This window comes from Phalacrocorax aristotelis, chromosome 21 (assembly GCF_949628215.1).
Source record: "Phalacrocorax aristotelis chromosome 21, bGulAri2.1, whole genome shotgun sequence".
NCBI classification, from domain to species: Eukaryota; Metazoa; Chordata; class Aves; order Suliformes; family Phalacrocoracidae; genus Phalacrocorax; species Phalacrocorax aristotelis.
The window spans coordinates 1,827,424-1,839,940 of NC_134296.1; the positions used below are offsets into that span (position 1 = coordinate 1,827,424).

General features: G+C 55.7%; 1 protein-coding gene across 5 annotated transcripts; it reads left to right on the plus strand.

The window, feature by feature from the left end:
* The first annotated feature begins 220 nt into the window (after positions 1-220).
* TNNT2 (troponin T2, cardiac type) lies at positions 221-12,013 on the plus strand. 5 transcript variants are annotated; one of them, XM_075115380.1, is made up of 17 exons: positions 221-288; positions 2,670-2,717; positions 3,691-3,701; positions 3,826-3,843; positions 4,484-4,513; positions 5,274-5,330; positions 5,890-5,919; positions 6,434-6,469; positions 6,756-6,777; positions 7,740-7,800; positions 7,941-8,057; positions 8,397-8,474; positions 8,606-8,716; positions 9,130-9,239; positions 9,684-9,774; positions 10,302-10,342; positions 10,460-11,062. In XM_075115380.1, exons 2-17 carry the CDS (start codon positions 2,680-2,682, stop codon positions 10,719-10,721), a joined length of 1,113 nt encoding a protein of 370 aa, XP_074971481.1. In that variant the 5' UTR covers positions 221-288; positions 2,670-2,679; the 3' UTR covers positions 10,722-11,062. The 5 variants fall into 5 exon arrangements, with proteins under 5 accessions (XP_074971481.1, XP_074971476.1, XP_074971479.1 ...); XM_075115375.1 differs by lacking the exons at positions 4,484-4,513; positions 5,890-5,919; positions 10,460-11,062 and adding an exon at positions 11,720-12,013 and having other exon boundaries at positions 237-288; positions 3,691-3,843; XM_075115378.1 differs by lacking the exons at positions 221-288; positions 2,670-2,717; positions 3,691-3,701; positions 10,460-11,062 and adding an exon at positions 11,720-12,013 and having other exon boundaries at positions 3,832-3,843.
* The last annotated feature ends 504 nt before the right edge of the window (positions 12,014-12,517 follow it).

The window sequence follows — 12,517 nt, forward strand, 5'->3', positions numbered from 1 at the left end:
GGAGGGTTTAAAATAGCAAATCTCTGAGGCCACACAATAGCTTGGGCTTATATGGGCTCATGGGGGGGAAGGGGGAGCAGCGGAGGGGGCTGGAGCCGTGGCTGCCGAAATAGCAGCTCACAAGTGTTGCATTCCTTGCTGGGCGCCGGGCACATTCCTCGCGGCGCTGCCCGCCCCGGGGTGGGCGCTGGAGCCCCCTTAAAGCCTCCTGCCCCCAAAGAGCATTTCCCAGACACCCGCCAGCTTCCCCTCAGCTCCCTGGGATCTCACCAGTGCCCCACAGCAGAGGTAAGGCTGGGGCAGTGGGATGCCCGCTCGTGGCATAGGATGCTCAGTGGAAGGGCAGCTGTTAAAGACCCAGAAGGGGTTTGGCTCAGGGTTAATGGTCCTCCCCAGCACTTGCACTGGGATTTATTTTTGCCATGAAGGCATTTCCATGGATAAAGCATCAGGACCCTCTCCACGGGGTTGCATTTGCAACTTGCCCAACGCCTTTTAGACAACCTCTATGTGTGCCAAGGTGTCTGAGAAGGATTTTGGCTGCCCTGGTGCTGAGGGAATCTCATAGATCCCTATTCCCTGTGTCTCTGGAGGGGACAGGAGGAACGCGATGCCCATGGGGGAGAGAGGCCAGCCTGGCCCTGGCTGACTGCCAGCCCGTGGGGTGGGTTAGGCGTGGGATGCTCCCATGCATGGTCTCACCCTGCCAGGCAGGAAGGGAGCAGCGACGTGACCCACGCTGGAGTAAATGCTGGGGAAGGAGAGCTCCATGTCTGGGTAGCTTGGAGGAAAGCAGGGACTGAGAACTGTGGAGGATTAACTAAGCCCCAGAGGTGTGACCACCAGCCCTTAGCTAATGGAGCGGGGGATTTTAAGGAGCGGGAGGGATATCTGGAGTATTTAATCCACAGCAATTTATGGGAGGTTTTTTTCAGTCAATAGTATGTGCCAGATTTCCTCATTAACTCTGTAACACATCTGCTGGGTCCTCCTAATTCTTTCAAAACAACATTTCAAAGCTTTAATGGAAAGTTTTAGCTGTTTCTGTGCAGAGGATGGATAAATATCTCCTAAAGCCACTTTCTGGTGTTAACGTTAATTTTTCTTGTCTACACTCTTAACAGTCCAGGTTTTGTTGCTTTTCCTCTGCAAATGTTCTGTGGGATCTAGTGATGTATGAGAGAGGAGGTGAAACGAAATGTAGAAATAAGCTTTCACAAATGCATGCTTGCCCTGTCACGGCCAGGAGGGATTCTCCGCTCTTGCATCGTGAGAGGACTACATGAAGTCTTGGGTGCTCAGAGGCTACATAAATGATTTGGCCAAACTCTGGGCATAGAAAGACCATGCTGAGCCTGAGCAGAGGTCAAGGGGATGGTGCTGGAGCGGGGTGCTTAAGGCCAAGCCCCAGATGCATCAGAGGCAAGGGCATGTCAACGGCAGAAGCAGGCGGTGAACCCAAGGCAGATGGGTTCTGACTTCATTAGTCTCCAAAAAGCACCTTCTGAATCATTGCTCAGAAGCGAGGTTTGGCAGCCGCCCGGGAACCACGGGTATGCAGAGGCACCCCTCCTGTAACGTGGCTTTCCCATACTTGTGGATTCCAGTCCTGGATTCAACATCTTGAATAAGCGATCCTGAAGCCTGTCCTACCCATCCCGGGTAATAAATGCTCAACAGATGTAGCCAGGAGCAGTTGTTCCCAGACGCCCAGCAGGAGAAGTGAAGCGGCGCTGCTCTGGGAACAGGTGGTTTAGCACATGGAAGTTATTTCTAGAGCTGCCTTGCATTGTCCTGCTACAATCTCAGCTTTGCTGAGGTCTGGCACAAACGCGAGTGGCGGACAGGCTGTGCAGGGGCTTGGGCTGATGCTCAGGGCTGCTCTGGGATGCCCATGCTGGGGCTGATCATAGGGCTGGTCTGTGCAGACCTTGTGGTGGAGCATTGGGTGGAAGCTAGGTGAGGTGGGGCAATAAGCAAAGTCCTCCTGACCACGGCTGGGAGGGAGATGGGTGTGCTGGGAAGATGAGCATGGCCGTTTCTGCAGAGTTATTAGCCCCATTGCTAAACCAGGATGTGAATTATTCCTTTTAGCTAACCCGAGTCTCAGGTCCAGGACCAGGAGAGAAACTGCTGAGCTCAGATCACCCCTTTCCAGAGCATGCTCTGCACTTGGAGTGCTGGGCTGGGAGGGGTCACCAAGATCTTGTGCTGTGGCTTGTGGAGGGCTGTAAATCTCAGATAACAGGATGCCCCTGCAAGTTTCTATATCCCAAGTGAGCTAAGAATAGTCAGGAGGCAAAACAAGCAGAACATTACAAGTGGGTTATTTTCCTGTGCCCTGAGCAAACACAGGGCTGCGGCGAGGGGAGCTGCGTGTCCCGGACATGGCTCCTGACAGCGGTTATCGGTGTTGCATGAGGCTGTGTCTAATCTCCTGCCTCCTATTTGGGGCGAGATGTGATCCTGGGACAGGAGGGGAGGGGGGACCCTTATCTCTGCTGAGATAACGCTGTCACAGCCTGGCTGGGGACGGCTTGAAGCTCCAAGCTCTTTGGAGAGACGCAGCATCTCTGTGCCTGTGTCTTGGGCACTGGAGGACAGGCTGTGCTTGTCCTTATCTCAGCTCCTAACTCTCCCTTTTTCCAATCTGCCTTGAATTCTGCTAGATAACCAGGCATGTCGGACTCTGAAGAGGTCATCGAAGAATATGAGCAGTAAGTGGTGTGTTTTTAAACACCCTTTCTTTCTTCTTATTCCCACTTTCCCACAGCACCACTGCATTGCCTAAAGGTGCTGTTTGGGGGGCGCCAGCTCTCACCATTACATCAGCACCCAGTGTGAAATGTCCGCACCCCGTGCCCATCTGCACGGCGGCTGTGACAGTGCAGACACCCCCAGCAGCGGGGAGCTTTGTGTTAGGAGCTGTATCAGCACATACATGGCAAAAGACAGTCCCTGCATTAAAAATGCTGCAGTCTAAATCAGTGAGATAGAGCTGGGAAAAGCTAATGTCATCCGTCTGTTGCTGCTGGGGTCCTATTGCCGCACCCAGAGCATCGCTTCCCAAGGCCCAGATCTGAGGGCAACTTTTGCCAGCAAGGCCTGTGGGCCATGCGGCACATCTTGGAGAGAAGGGGCTCAATATCTGCAATACACGGTTATAGGGATCAGTCCAAACACAGCTCCTACTTCTCATCCACCAGCAGAAAAGGTAGATCTGAATCCTTCTCTTAAGCTTAAATGGCACGAGGCTCGCGTGTCTCAGTGATCCCTCTGACCCCTGAGCCCAGTGTCCCCTGGGCACACCCAAGGACAGACTACGCATCTCCCCCAAGGTCAGGAAGGGATTCTGGGGCAAAGGTGAGTTGCGACATGCCCATTTCTAGGGTTACAGGCCACGGTCACTTGATCTTCTCAAGCTGCAAAATGGTGTTGTGCTCTGACCACTGCTGATGTGTCAGTTGAGCACTTCAGCCCCTGCTATCTACAGCCCGCAGGATGATGTGGGTCTTGTTCCATCCCACTGCCACCTTACAGCAAGTCACACAGCAGCCTGCTTAGCAGTCATTGCCCATTGCCATGAAAAAGAGGAGCCAACCTTGAGGAAATTTCAAATTCCCCTTCGGCCTCACGGATGGACACAAAGCAGATTGCTGTAACTCTGCAAATTTGTGTTGTGCTTTGCAGGGAGCAGGAAGGTAAGGGGACATGGAGCATCTGCAGCTGCCCCGAGGCTGAAGCTAAGAAATGATCAGAGCTACTTCAATAATCTGCGTCTTCTTTCCCTTCCCTCTCTCCCGTGCACCCGTGCGCTCTGTGAAGAGGAGTACGTGGAAGAAGGTGGGTGTTTCACCAGCAGTTGCAAGGACCAAGAGGAAAGTGCTATTGGTTCAGTGTTTTGCTTGGGTGGGTTGCGGTGGTAAGCTCCTTAACTGCAATGGACAAATCATGACCGGGAAAGGCAGGTGAGACCATGTTCTAGATTTCTGCACCTGAAACGTCAGTAGGAACAAAGCCAGGCTGAATTTTCTCAGGATCTCTTTTGTCAGAGTGATCCCTTGACCCAAAACAGGGGTGGAAATGCTGGGCTTGGGTGTTGGCCGAGGTGCGAGCCCAGTAACTCAACGGGAGCTGGAGCCTCAGCTGAATGTGCGTTAATGATGCTCAAGAGCAAACCTCAACTGCCTCAGTCTGATGAAGAAGCAAACCCCATGGTGCCCGTGGCCACTCTGGGACACGGCTGGGCTGTGCATTTGGGGCTGGGTTTGGGAGCTGGGTTTTGCTGAGCCTTTTGCTGCTTCAGGGCACTGCCAGGCAAGCCGGGCTGCTGCACAGCTAAACAGCCTGAACGTTAAAAGCAAAGAGAGAAAACCACTGCAGTGCTAGAGTCCTCATCTCGTGCACGCCATAGCTACCCTCCACAGCTTTATGGCGTCCGACTAACCTCTGCACTTATTCCTTTCCCTCCTCCCTGGCTCAGAAGAGGAAGAATGGATAGAGGAAGAAGACGGTAGTTATTGCACCTTTTTTTATTTCATCTCTCCACTGCTGCTGTGAATATGTTGTGGGTCGGTGTGTCTTTTGCCTCTCCCTGGTTGGGAAATGGTTTTCTTTCATTCTTCCACTTCTCTCTCTTGCTTCTTGCACTCCCCCCTTCCTGCCCTGCTGTGCTGCCCTATCTGCCCCTGTGTCTGTGGCTTCTCTCTTGCATCTATCAATCCAACACACTCGTGGTTTGCTAGCTTCTTTTTCTTTCCTTCTCTCTTGCTGTGGGACCACAAGTCTTCCCAGGACCTGTGGGCCCCAGCATCACTGACTCCAGCAGAGGACTCCTGTGGGGATACTGCTCCCTCCAGTGGAAAAGTGCTCCAACAGTGTCATAAATCAGACTGTAAAGGTGCAAAGGCACAATCTCAAATGCCTGCCAGTCTTGTTCTTCGCTGGCTAGAGGAGAGCAATAGTAATCACTGCCCCCATCCTGGGGTGTAAAAGCATGACAGCATGAGAGGGAGTGAGGGACAAACCAGGAGGTGGCTAGAAATCCTTTAATTTTTTTTTTTCGTCTTGCCCAAGCACAGAGATCAGCCCATGGGTAAGGGTTAGAGCGAAGCCCTTTGCTTTCTGAGCCACTGCTTCATTCTCCTGCGGCTACGTCTCCCCCAGGGTCTCTCTCTTGGCTGGTTCCATGCCGCAGTTGTCGTGATACTGGGGTCCGCAGGGAGCCAGTGGGAGCGGTGGCTGTTGGACTCACGCTGCTGGTTATTCCACAGGTCAGGAAGAAGAGGTAGAGGAGGCAGAGGAGGAGACCGAAGAAACCAAGGCAGAAGGTGCGTGGTGGCTTGGCCAGCAAGCTCCCATGGCTTGGCTTGAGCCATGCTCTGCTTCAGTGGCGCAATGAGCAGGGTCTGGGATGTCCCAGCCTGGCCTGTGACAGCAGGCCAGCAGCACAGAGGGTCAGCTCTCCCCCATGTACGTGGTTTCCAGTAAGGAGGTATCAAAAGTGAGCTGCCCTTTCCTGATCTATGAGCGCCTTGGCCCTGCAAGCATGAGGAAAATGGTGTTTTCTGCTGGTCGCTGATTAAAAAGTTTTTGTCCAGCACTCTGAAATAATGCCAAAAAATAGTTATGGCTGTTCTACCAAGAGGCCCCCATAGCCTGGGGGTCATGCTGTGTTGTGTCTCACCATCCAAAGAGCACTGGACTTCATGATACCTTTGGAGCAGACTGGGTTGCCTGGCGTGTGTCCCCATGCTCTCACGGCTGGTGGGGCAGGCTTAGATCCCAGCCGTACTCCCCAAATTAGGGTGCTGGGACCCCTCTGTGCTGGGGGCATGTGGCTGCTCTCACCCACGGCTGCTCATATTCTCCCCATTGCCTTTGAAACAGAAGAAGAAGAAATGAAAGCACCAGGAGAAGGTAAAGCAGGAATGGAGGAGGGGCATTTTTGGCCGTTTCAGTCCTGATCTCAGTCCCCCAAAACACTGGCCCCACTGGGGTTTTCAGTGATGAATTCATTTGCTGCTGAAGAGAGTGAATCTGTGGTAAATAGGGCAGAGCTGCCCTGGCCTCGTCCTCTGCCAGGGCTGGGGCAGCAGAAGGCCTGCAGGAGGGGTGCCTTTGTGCTGCCTAGGTGAGAAATTCACCCAAAACACAGAAGGAGAAGGTAGTACTTCTGCTTTCTCAGCCTGAGCAAAGCTTGTCTGGGTTCCTCCTGGAGAGAACCTGGGGCTCTCCTGGTCTGCCTGTGGGTGAGGGATGTCCGTGAGGGACCTGCTCTCTCCCCGTTCACCCTGGGGGGTGGAGCTGGGTTTTGCAGTGGGGATAAGCATGGGCAGAGGGGAACGACATGGCTGAACCACCCCACTGTGTCTGCGAGCACGGTGCACCACAGGGCTGGCTTCTGGGAGCCAAAGCATCATGTTTTCCACAGGTGGAGAGGCGGACCGAGAGCAGGAGCCTGGGGAAGGTGAAGTATCCATCCTCATTCCTCTCTGGGGGTGGGAGGGACTGTCCCTTTGCCTGTATAAGGAGGTACCAAGAGCCTTTCTGGTCAGCCAGGAGCATCAGCGTGTGTCTCAGGTTTTGGCATACAGACGGACACCTCACTGCATGCCTTTTTCCTGGAGGACGATCCACAGTGCAGGCTGAGAGGGGTAGCTTGGCTCAGTGTTGTGGGGTTTCAGTCAAGTGTGAAAGCAAATGCCTCCGTGACACTAACGCTGTCTTTCTCTCCTGCTCCTGGGAACCCACAGGTGAATCGAAGCCAAAGCCCAAGTAAGTGTTGGTACATTTTCTCTGGTGCAAGGTCTGAACTAGGAGCTGTGTCAGGGCAGCGGCTCTGTGTGATGGGCTTAGCACCATGGTCCATAAAGGACATGGGACAGTGAAGCTTCAAAAGCATGAAAGCAGGGTGGGGGCAGGGACAAGGAGAGAAAAGGGGAGAGAAAAAGGCAGAAGAACATGAAGAGGATCCTGAGAATACGGTTTTGAAGCATTTTGTTGCTCTTCGGAGGAGATCCTGCTGTCCTGTGGCCCTGCAGATTGAAAAAGCGTGTGTACCACAGCCTGGGGTACACAGTCCATGGCACAGCCAGGGAGTTGCTTCTCCAGAATGCTGCTGGCCATGGCTGGCACGAGGCAGGCATTTGCATGAGTGCCAGCATCCCTGGGACAGGAGAACCTGCCTGAAGGAGTGGGGCTGGAACAATTGCTGTGGGTCCTCATGGACTCATGGGATGCTGGGGTCGGGGAGGCAGATCTGTCTTCAGCCGTGATCTCTTCATCCCTTTGAGTCTTTATGTGCATCTGAACATCTCCTGCCCTCCCTCAAGCCTACAGAGGATGAGAGGATGGTTTTCATGTCCCTGTGCCAGATCACACTGGAGCGCACAGTTCCTCTGTGCTCTTTTGGGTGAGCAGTGGGGTAGCTGCCAGCCCCAGGGTGCCTGACAAAGGGTCGTGGCCAAGTTGCCTGTAGCTTGCCGTTATTCCAGCCATGTGGGTGCCTTGGAGCGCTTCCCGGGAATGCCAGAGGTCTTCCTCTGAGGCTGTCCAGCTGGCAACCTCCAGCAAGCAGGATTAAACTTCCCTGTCCTCAAAATGTGCTCACTCTGCATCCCTGGGGACTGCGAGGTTCAGAGAGGAGGGCTGGGTAGATCAGTGTGGGATGAAAGGCACCGTCCTGTCCCAGGTGTGTGCTGCAGGCTCTCCATCTTCCTGCTCACCTTTGATTGCAGGGTCTTCATGCCAAACCTGGTGCCTCCCAAAATCCCAGATGGTGAGAGACTGGATTTTGATGTGAGTAGTGCACCCAAAGTCATCCTGTGTGAGGTGTTCTCCTTGCATTGCTCCTCCACACCGTGCCCAGCAGCTCTGCAGCCCCTGGAGGGCTTCACTTGTGTAAGCGTAGCCATCTCTGCTGTTTCTATCTGGTGCAGGACATCCACCGCAAGCGCATGGAGAAGGACCTGAATGAACTGCAGGCCCTAATTGAAGCTCACTTTGAGAGCAGGAAGAAGGAGGAAGAGGAGCTCATCTCCCTCAAGGACAGGATTGTATGTCTGCAGCCCTCCCCCTCTATCGCTATTGCCACCCTCTCCCCTGTGGGCAAGCAGCCACAGTCCCGACCACAATACCTGAGACATCCCATGTCCCTGCAAGACAGAGCCTGATTTTGTACCCCACTGCCTGGGAAGCCCCCGGTCTGGCTGCTGCGATGCTGCAGCGCCTGAGATGTACCTTCCCCTGCGGGCTCCGGTCCGTGTGCTCTCCTGGGAGACGTGGGAACAGCAGATCTGCCCTTGGGTCTCTCAGGGCTTTGGAGGTCAGGGAAGTGTCCCGAGAGACAGGGAGGATGCAGATGCCCTGGGGCATCCAAGCCTCTCCTCCTGCAGGAACAGCGGCGAGCGGAGAGGGCAGAGCAGCAGCGGATTCGCAGTGAGAGGGAGAAGGAGCGCCAAGCCCGCATGGCCGTGAGTCTCCCTCCGGGGCTGGGGTCCTTGGGATGGTCTTGGGTAGCAAAGCCCGGCCATGGAGCACGAGCTGTGTGTTGCATGCAAGCTGGTCCATGAGGTCTCTGTCTGCCTGCTTCTGACCCTGGCAGGAAGAAAGAGCTCGCAAAGAGGAAGAGGAGGCCCGGAAGAAGGCTGAGGAGGAAGCGCGGAAGAAGAAAGCTTTCTCCAACATGCTGCATTTTGGAGGCTACATGCAGAAGGTGTGATCCTACCCCAGGCAGTTGCAATGAAGCTGCTGGGGCTCCTGGGAAGGGCTCGACCATGGTCTGGCCCCACGGCACCACGCACCATTCTCAGTGCTGGTAGACTGTGGTTTCTACAAGCAGAAGAAGACAGGCCACCATGGCTGGGTCAGCGCAGCGATCAGAGGGCCAAAGTGAGCTCAGAGCTCTGCTTTGCACATGCTGGCTGGGAGAGTCCAGCCTTGCCTCAGGGACAGGAATGGGGGGGTGGGGGGTCCTGCCCTGTATTGCCAAAATTTCCTTGAGGGCCTCATGTTCTTCTCAAGTCCCTGACTCCAGAAGCAGAGGGTGTTGCGGGAAGAGCTGGGGATGGGGGTAGAGCAAAAGCTGGGCAGATTTCCTTCCCTCAGACGGGCTGATGGTTCCCTCAGTCGGAGAAAAAGGGTGGGAAGAAGCAAACAGAGCGGGAAAAGAAGAAGAAGATCCTCAGCGAAAGGCGGAAGCCCCTGAATATTGACCACCTCAATGAAGACAAGCTGCGGTGAGTGATGGCTGCAGGAGGGATGTCCAGGATGGGGCTCTGCTTTGGGTCCCACCTCCTGGGGCAGGGTGGGCTGTCTGGGGCTTGCAGCCCAAAGAGGGTGATGGCACAGGTGGCAGGTGGGCTGCGACACCCCACAGGGAACGTGGGCTCCGTGGCTGTGCTGCACCACCACCGCCAGGCTGCTGCTGACAGCGCCGGCCATCAGAGGGAGCCACGCTCACACGTGTGGGACATACATGTCCCCGCGTGTCCCAGCCTCCCCCCCATGCCTTCCGTCCCCGCGTGGGACTGGCCAACGCATCCCCGGCTGGGCACGGAGCCTGCAGAGACCCGTCCTGGGGGAGTGGGTGAGATGGTGGCATCACTGCCCTGTCCCCTGAAGTGAGCTCCCTGTGAGCCACATCCCTTTTCTGCACTGATGCCAGCCAGCTCTTCCCACAGGGACAAGGCCAAGGAGCTATGGCAAACCATCCGCGATCTGGAGGCTGAGAAATTTGACCTGCAGGAAAAGTTCAAGCGGCAGAAATACGAGGTGAGTCACGAGGCCCTCCATGAGCTTGCTCACTCTCTGTGTGCCTGGCTCTCCTTCTGCTCCACATCTGGGAGAGGAGGTGGGTCGTGTGACTGACGGTGCCGTCGCAGGAAAGCCGGCCGCACCAGAAAAGGGCTGTGCCCGCCTTGTGCCTGGGGTGACAAACACCCAAGAGGCTCTGCACCACTGAAAGCAAAGCCACGTCTGCCTCCCTTTTGGAGATGAGACAGGAGCAAACCAATGCTCGCAGTGGTTGTCGGCCACCCTGGCAGGGCTGAGCTATGAAATGCTGGAGGATGTGGCAGCTGCTGAAAGGGTCTGCATGGTGTGACGTCCCAGCTCCTGGGGGTGTGTGCTTAGCACTGCAACAGGCTTCCCTCTGTGCTGCACAGCACAGCCCTGCACTAAACCCTGTGCAAGAACCGCTGGGGAAGAGAAAGGAGTGATGCACCTTCGCCCCAACCCTCGTCCCTGGCCAGGCATGGGGCATCCTGCCAGGCCTCACCAGCTGCCTGTTTCCTTTGCAGATCAATGTCCTCCGAAACCGCGTTAGTGACCACCAGAAAGTGTAAGTCCCTGGGCAGGCTGAGCATCCTTCCTTGATGCCTCCTGCCCTTCCAGTTCCCTGCCCCCTTGGCCCCAGTTCCCTCCCTGTGTATCTCCTGACTCTCTCGCACTCTTGCAGAGCCACCTCCTGTCCTTCCCACGCCTGCCCCCAGGCCCACTGGTACCTGGTGTTCATGGTCCTGCAGCTCTGGCCCAGGGACCCCAGTCCATGCTGCTCTGCTCCCACTGAAAGACCCCCATTGCCTCCCTCCTTCACCAGCTTCTCCCTGCCCCAGAGGCTCTGGCTGGGGATGGACCCCAGGAAGACCTCACCCCTGCACATGGAACTTTGTGTCCTGCAGGACCCTGCCAGCCTCCGGCCATCCCCATCCCTGCAATAGCTCTGCCCTCCATCTCAGGGAAGGTGCTGGAGACCCCAGCTTGTGTAGGAGGGGAAATCCCGGGGCTGTGGGAGCTGTGCAGCCCCTCAAGGACAGGGGAGCCTGTCCCCATGCCCATGTTCCCTGCACAGCTCTGGGGGACCCTTTGTAGGAGGGTGGAGGTGGGTGTTTACCCCCCACCCTCGGGAGCACCATGCTGCTCTCGCATCCCCATCCCACCCTGCCATCTCACACGGGAGGCGCTCAGTGTGCCCTACGTAACAATCAGCAGCATCCCCCACCCGCTTACACCAAATCTCTCTTCTCTTCTGCCCCAACATCGCCTGTCACCGCAGCAAAGGGTGAGTACAGGTTTTTCCTGAGTGCCGTGTGTCTCCCACTGTACGTGTGCTGCATGGACACTGGGGCTGACATCAGGCTAGCGGCAGGGCTGAGGGAGAAGGCAATGCCAAGGATTGGCAGCCAAAGCTGGGCTGGTGACTCTCAGGATGACATGCCAGAAATGCCCTTCACTGTGCACACAAGCTTCCTCCTCCTCTCTGCTGACCTATGGCCAGGGCAGTGCCGGCTCCCCTGACGCTGGTTAGGGAGAGCAATGTGGTGAGTCCTGGCCAACAGCTTCACAGCTTCTGGTTCTTGGGAGAAGGACTCTGCAGCTGTCTTTATCCCTCCACAGCTGGAGGTCCAACTCATCTGTTCTTCTCTGAAGGATCCTTGGGAGGGAGGCACATGGGAAGGGAATTGGCGCTTCTTAGAAACACCTGGCCAAATGCATGAGCTTGTTCCCATACAGTGCCAAAACACTCAGACTCACTCAGGTCCCAGGCTTTTACCAGGGGCCACTGAAGACCTTGTTCCCCACAGGGCAGTGAGCATCGACCGGAGATGGCTCGGTCCTCTTTGCAGGGCCTCTGTTTCTCCTCCAATGGCACCCACCGTCTCCCTCCTTTCATGGTCACTAACACCTTTTTGCACGTGCTTTTCTGCTTCCCTTCCAGGTCAAAAGCTGCCCGTGGGAAGACCATGGTGGGTGGGCGGTGGAAATAGATGACTCAGAAGGCAAAGGAGGCTCAGCCGCAGAAAGGTGTATTGCCTTTTGTTTGACCAGCTGGCTTCCCTACATCCTGGAGCCTGCACCACGCGCCCACCCGCCCTCCCACTGCACAGAGCAAAGACCCTGCTGCAGGCACAGCGCTGTCTGGGTGGGCAGGTGCTTCGCGAGGTGCCGTTTCTCATCTCCGCACCCTGAGTTGATGTTGTGTCTGTAAATAAAGAGAACGGTGAGGGGCTGCGAGTGTTGTCTCCATCCTCAAGCTCTGAGGCCAGGGGAAGCAGGCACAGGACAATCCCAGCAGGGCTCGATGGAGCAAGTGCAGTTGCACACCCGCTCCCTGGGGTGCAAGAGGATGCAGCAACCATTCAGGACCTCCAAATAACGTGGCCCCTTGCCTCACAGCATCTCACAGCTGCAGTCCTTGGGAGGTTTTGTAACAGACCTCAGTGGTCTGACCTGCTCTTCCTGCTGCAGTCTGGGGCAATCCTTGTTATGGGCACTTTAGTTCCTGCTTTTGCAGTACCAGAGCCCTCCCTCACTATTCTCTGTGTCAGGGCTGGCCCTGTGGGACAGCATAGATAGGGGAACTGCTTCCAAACCTCTTGGCCCATGGATTAGTCACAAACCCTTCTTCCAGGCCATTTTCATTCTTATTTTCACCTCTTCCTAAAGGGTCCAGACCAACTGTATTTGCCTCCTCTGTGTGTTTCTGACAGCATGCAACGAAGACTTGAGATGACTC

Bases quoted from the DNA above. Each gene is read 5' to 3' on its own strand.
- TNNT2 (XM_075115380.1), top strand. From the start codon at position 2,680: ATGTCGGACTCTGAAGAGGTCATCGAAGAATATGAGCA. The intron at 4,514-5,273 runs GTAGTTATTGCA...GTTATTCCACAG, and splicing joins ATGGATAGAGGAAGAAGACG to GTCAGGAAGAAGAGGTAGAG. The intron at 6,470-6,755 runs GTGAAGTATCCA...GGGAACCCACAG, and splicing joins AGAGCAGGAGCCTGGGGAAG to GTGAATCGAAGCCAAAGCCC.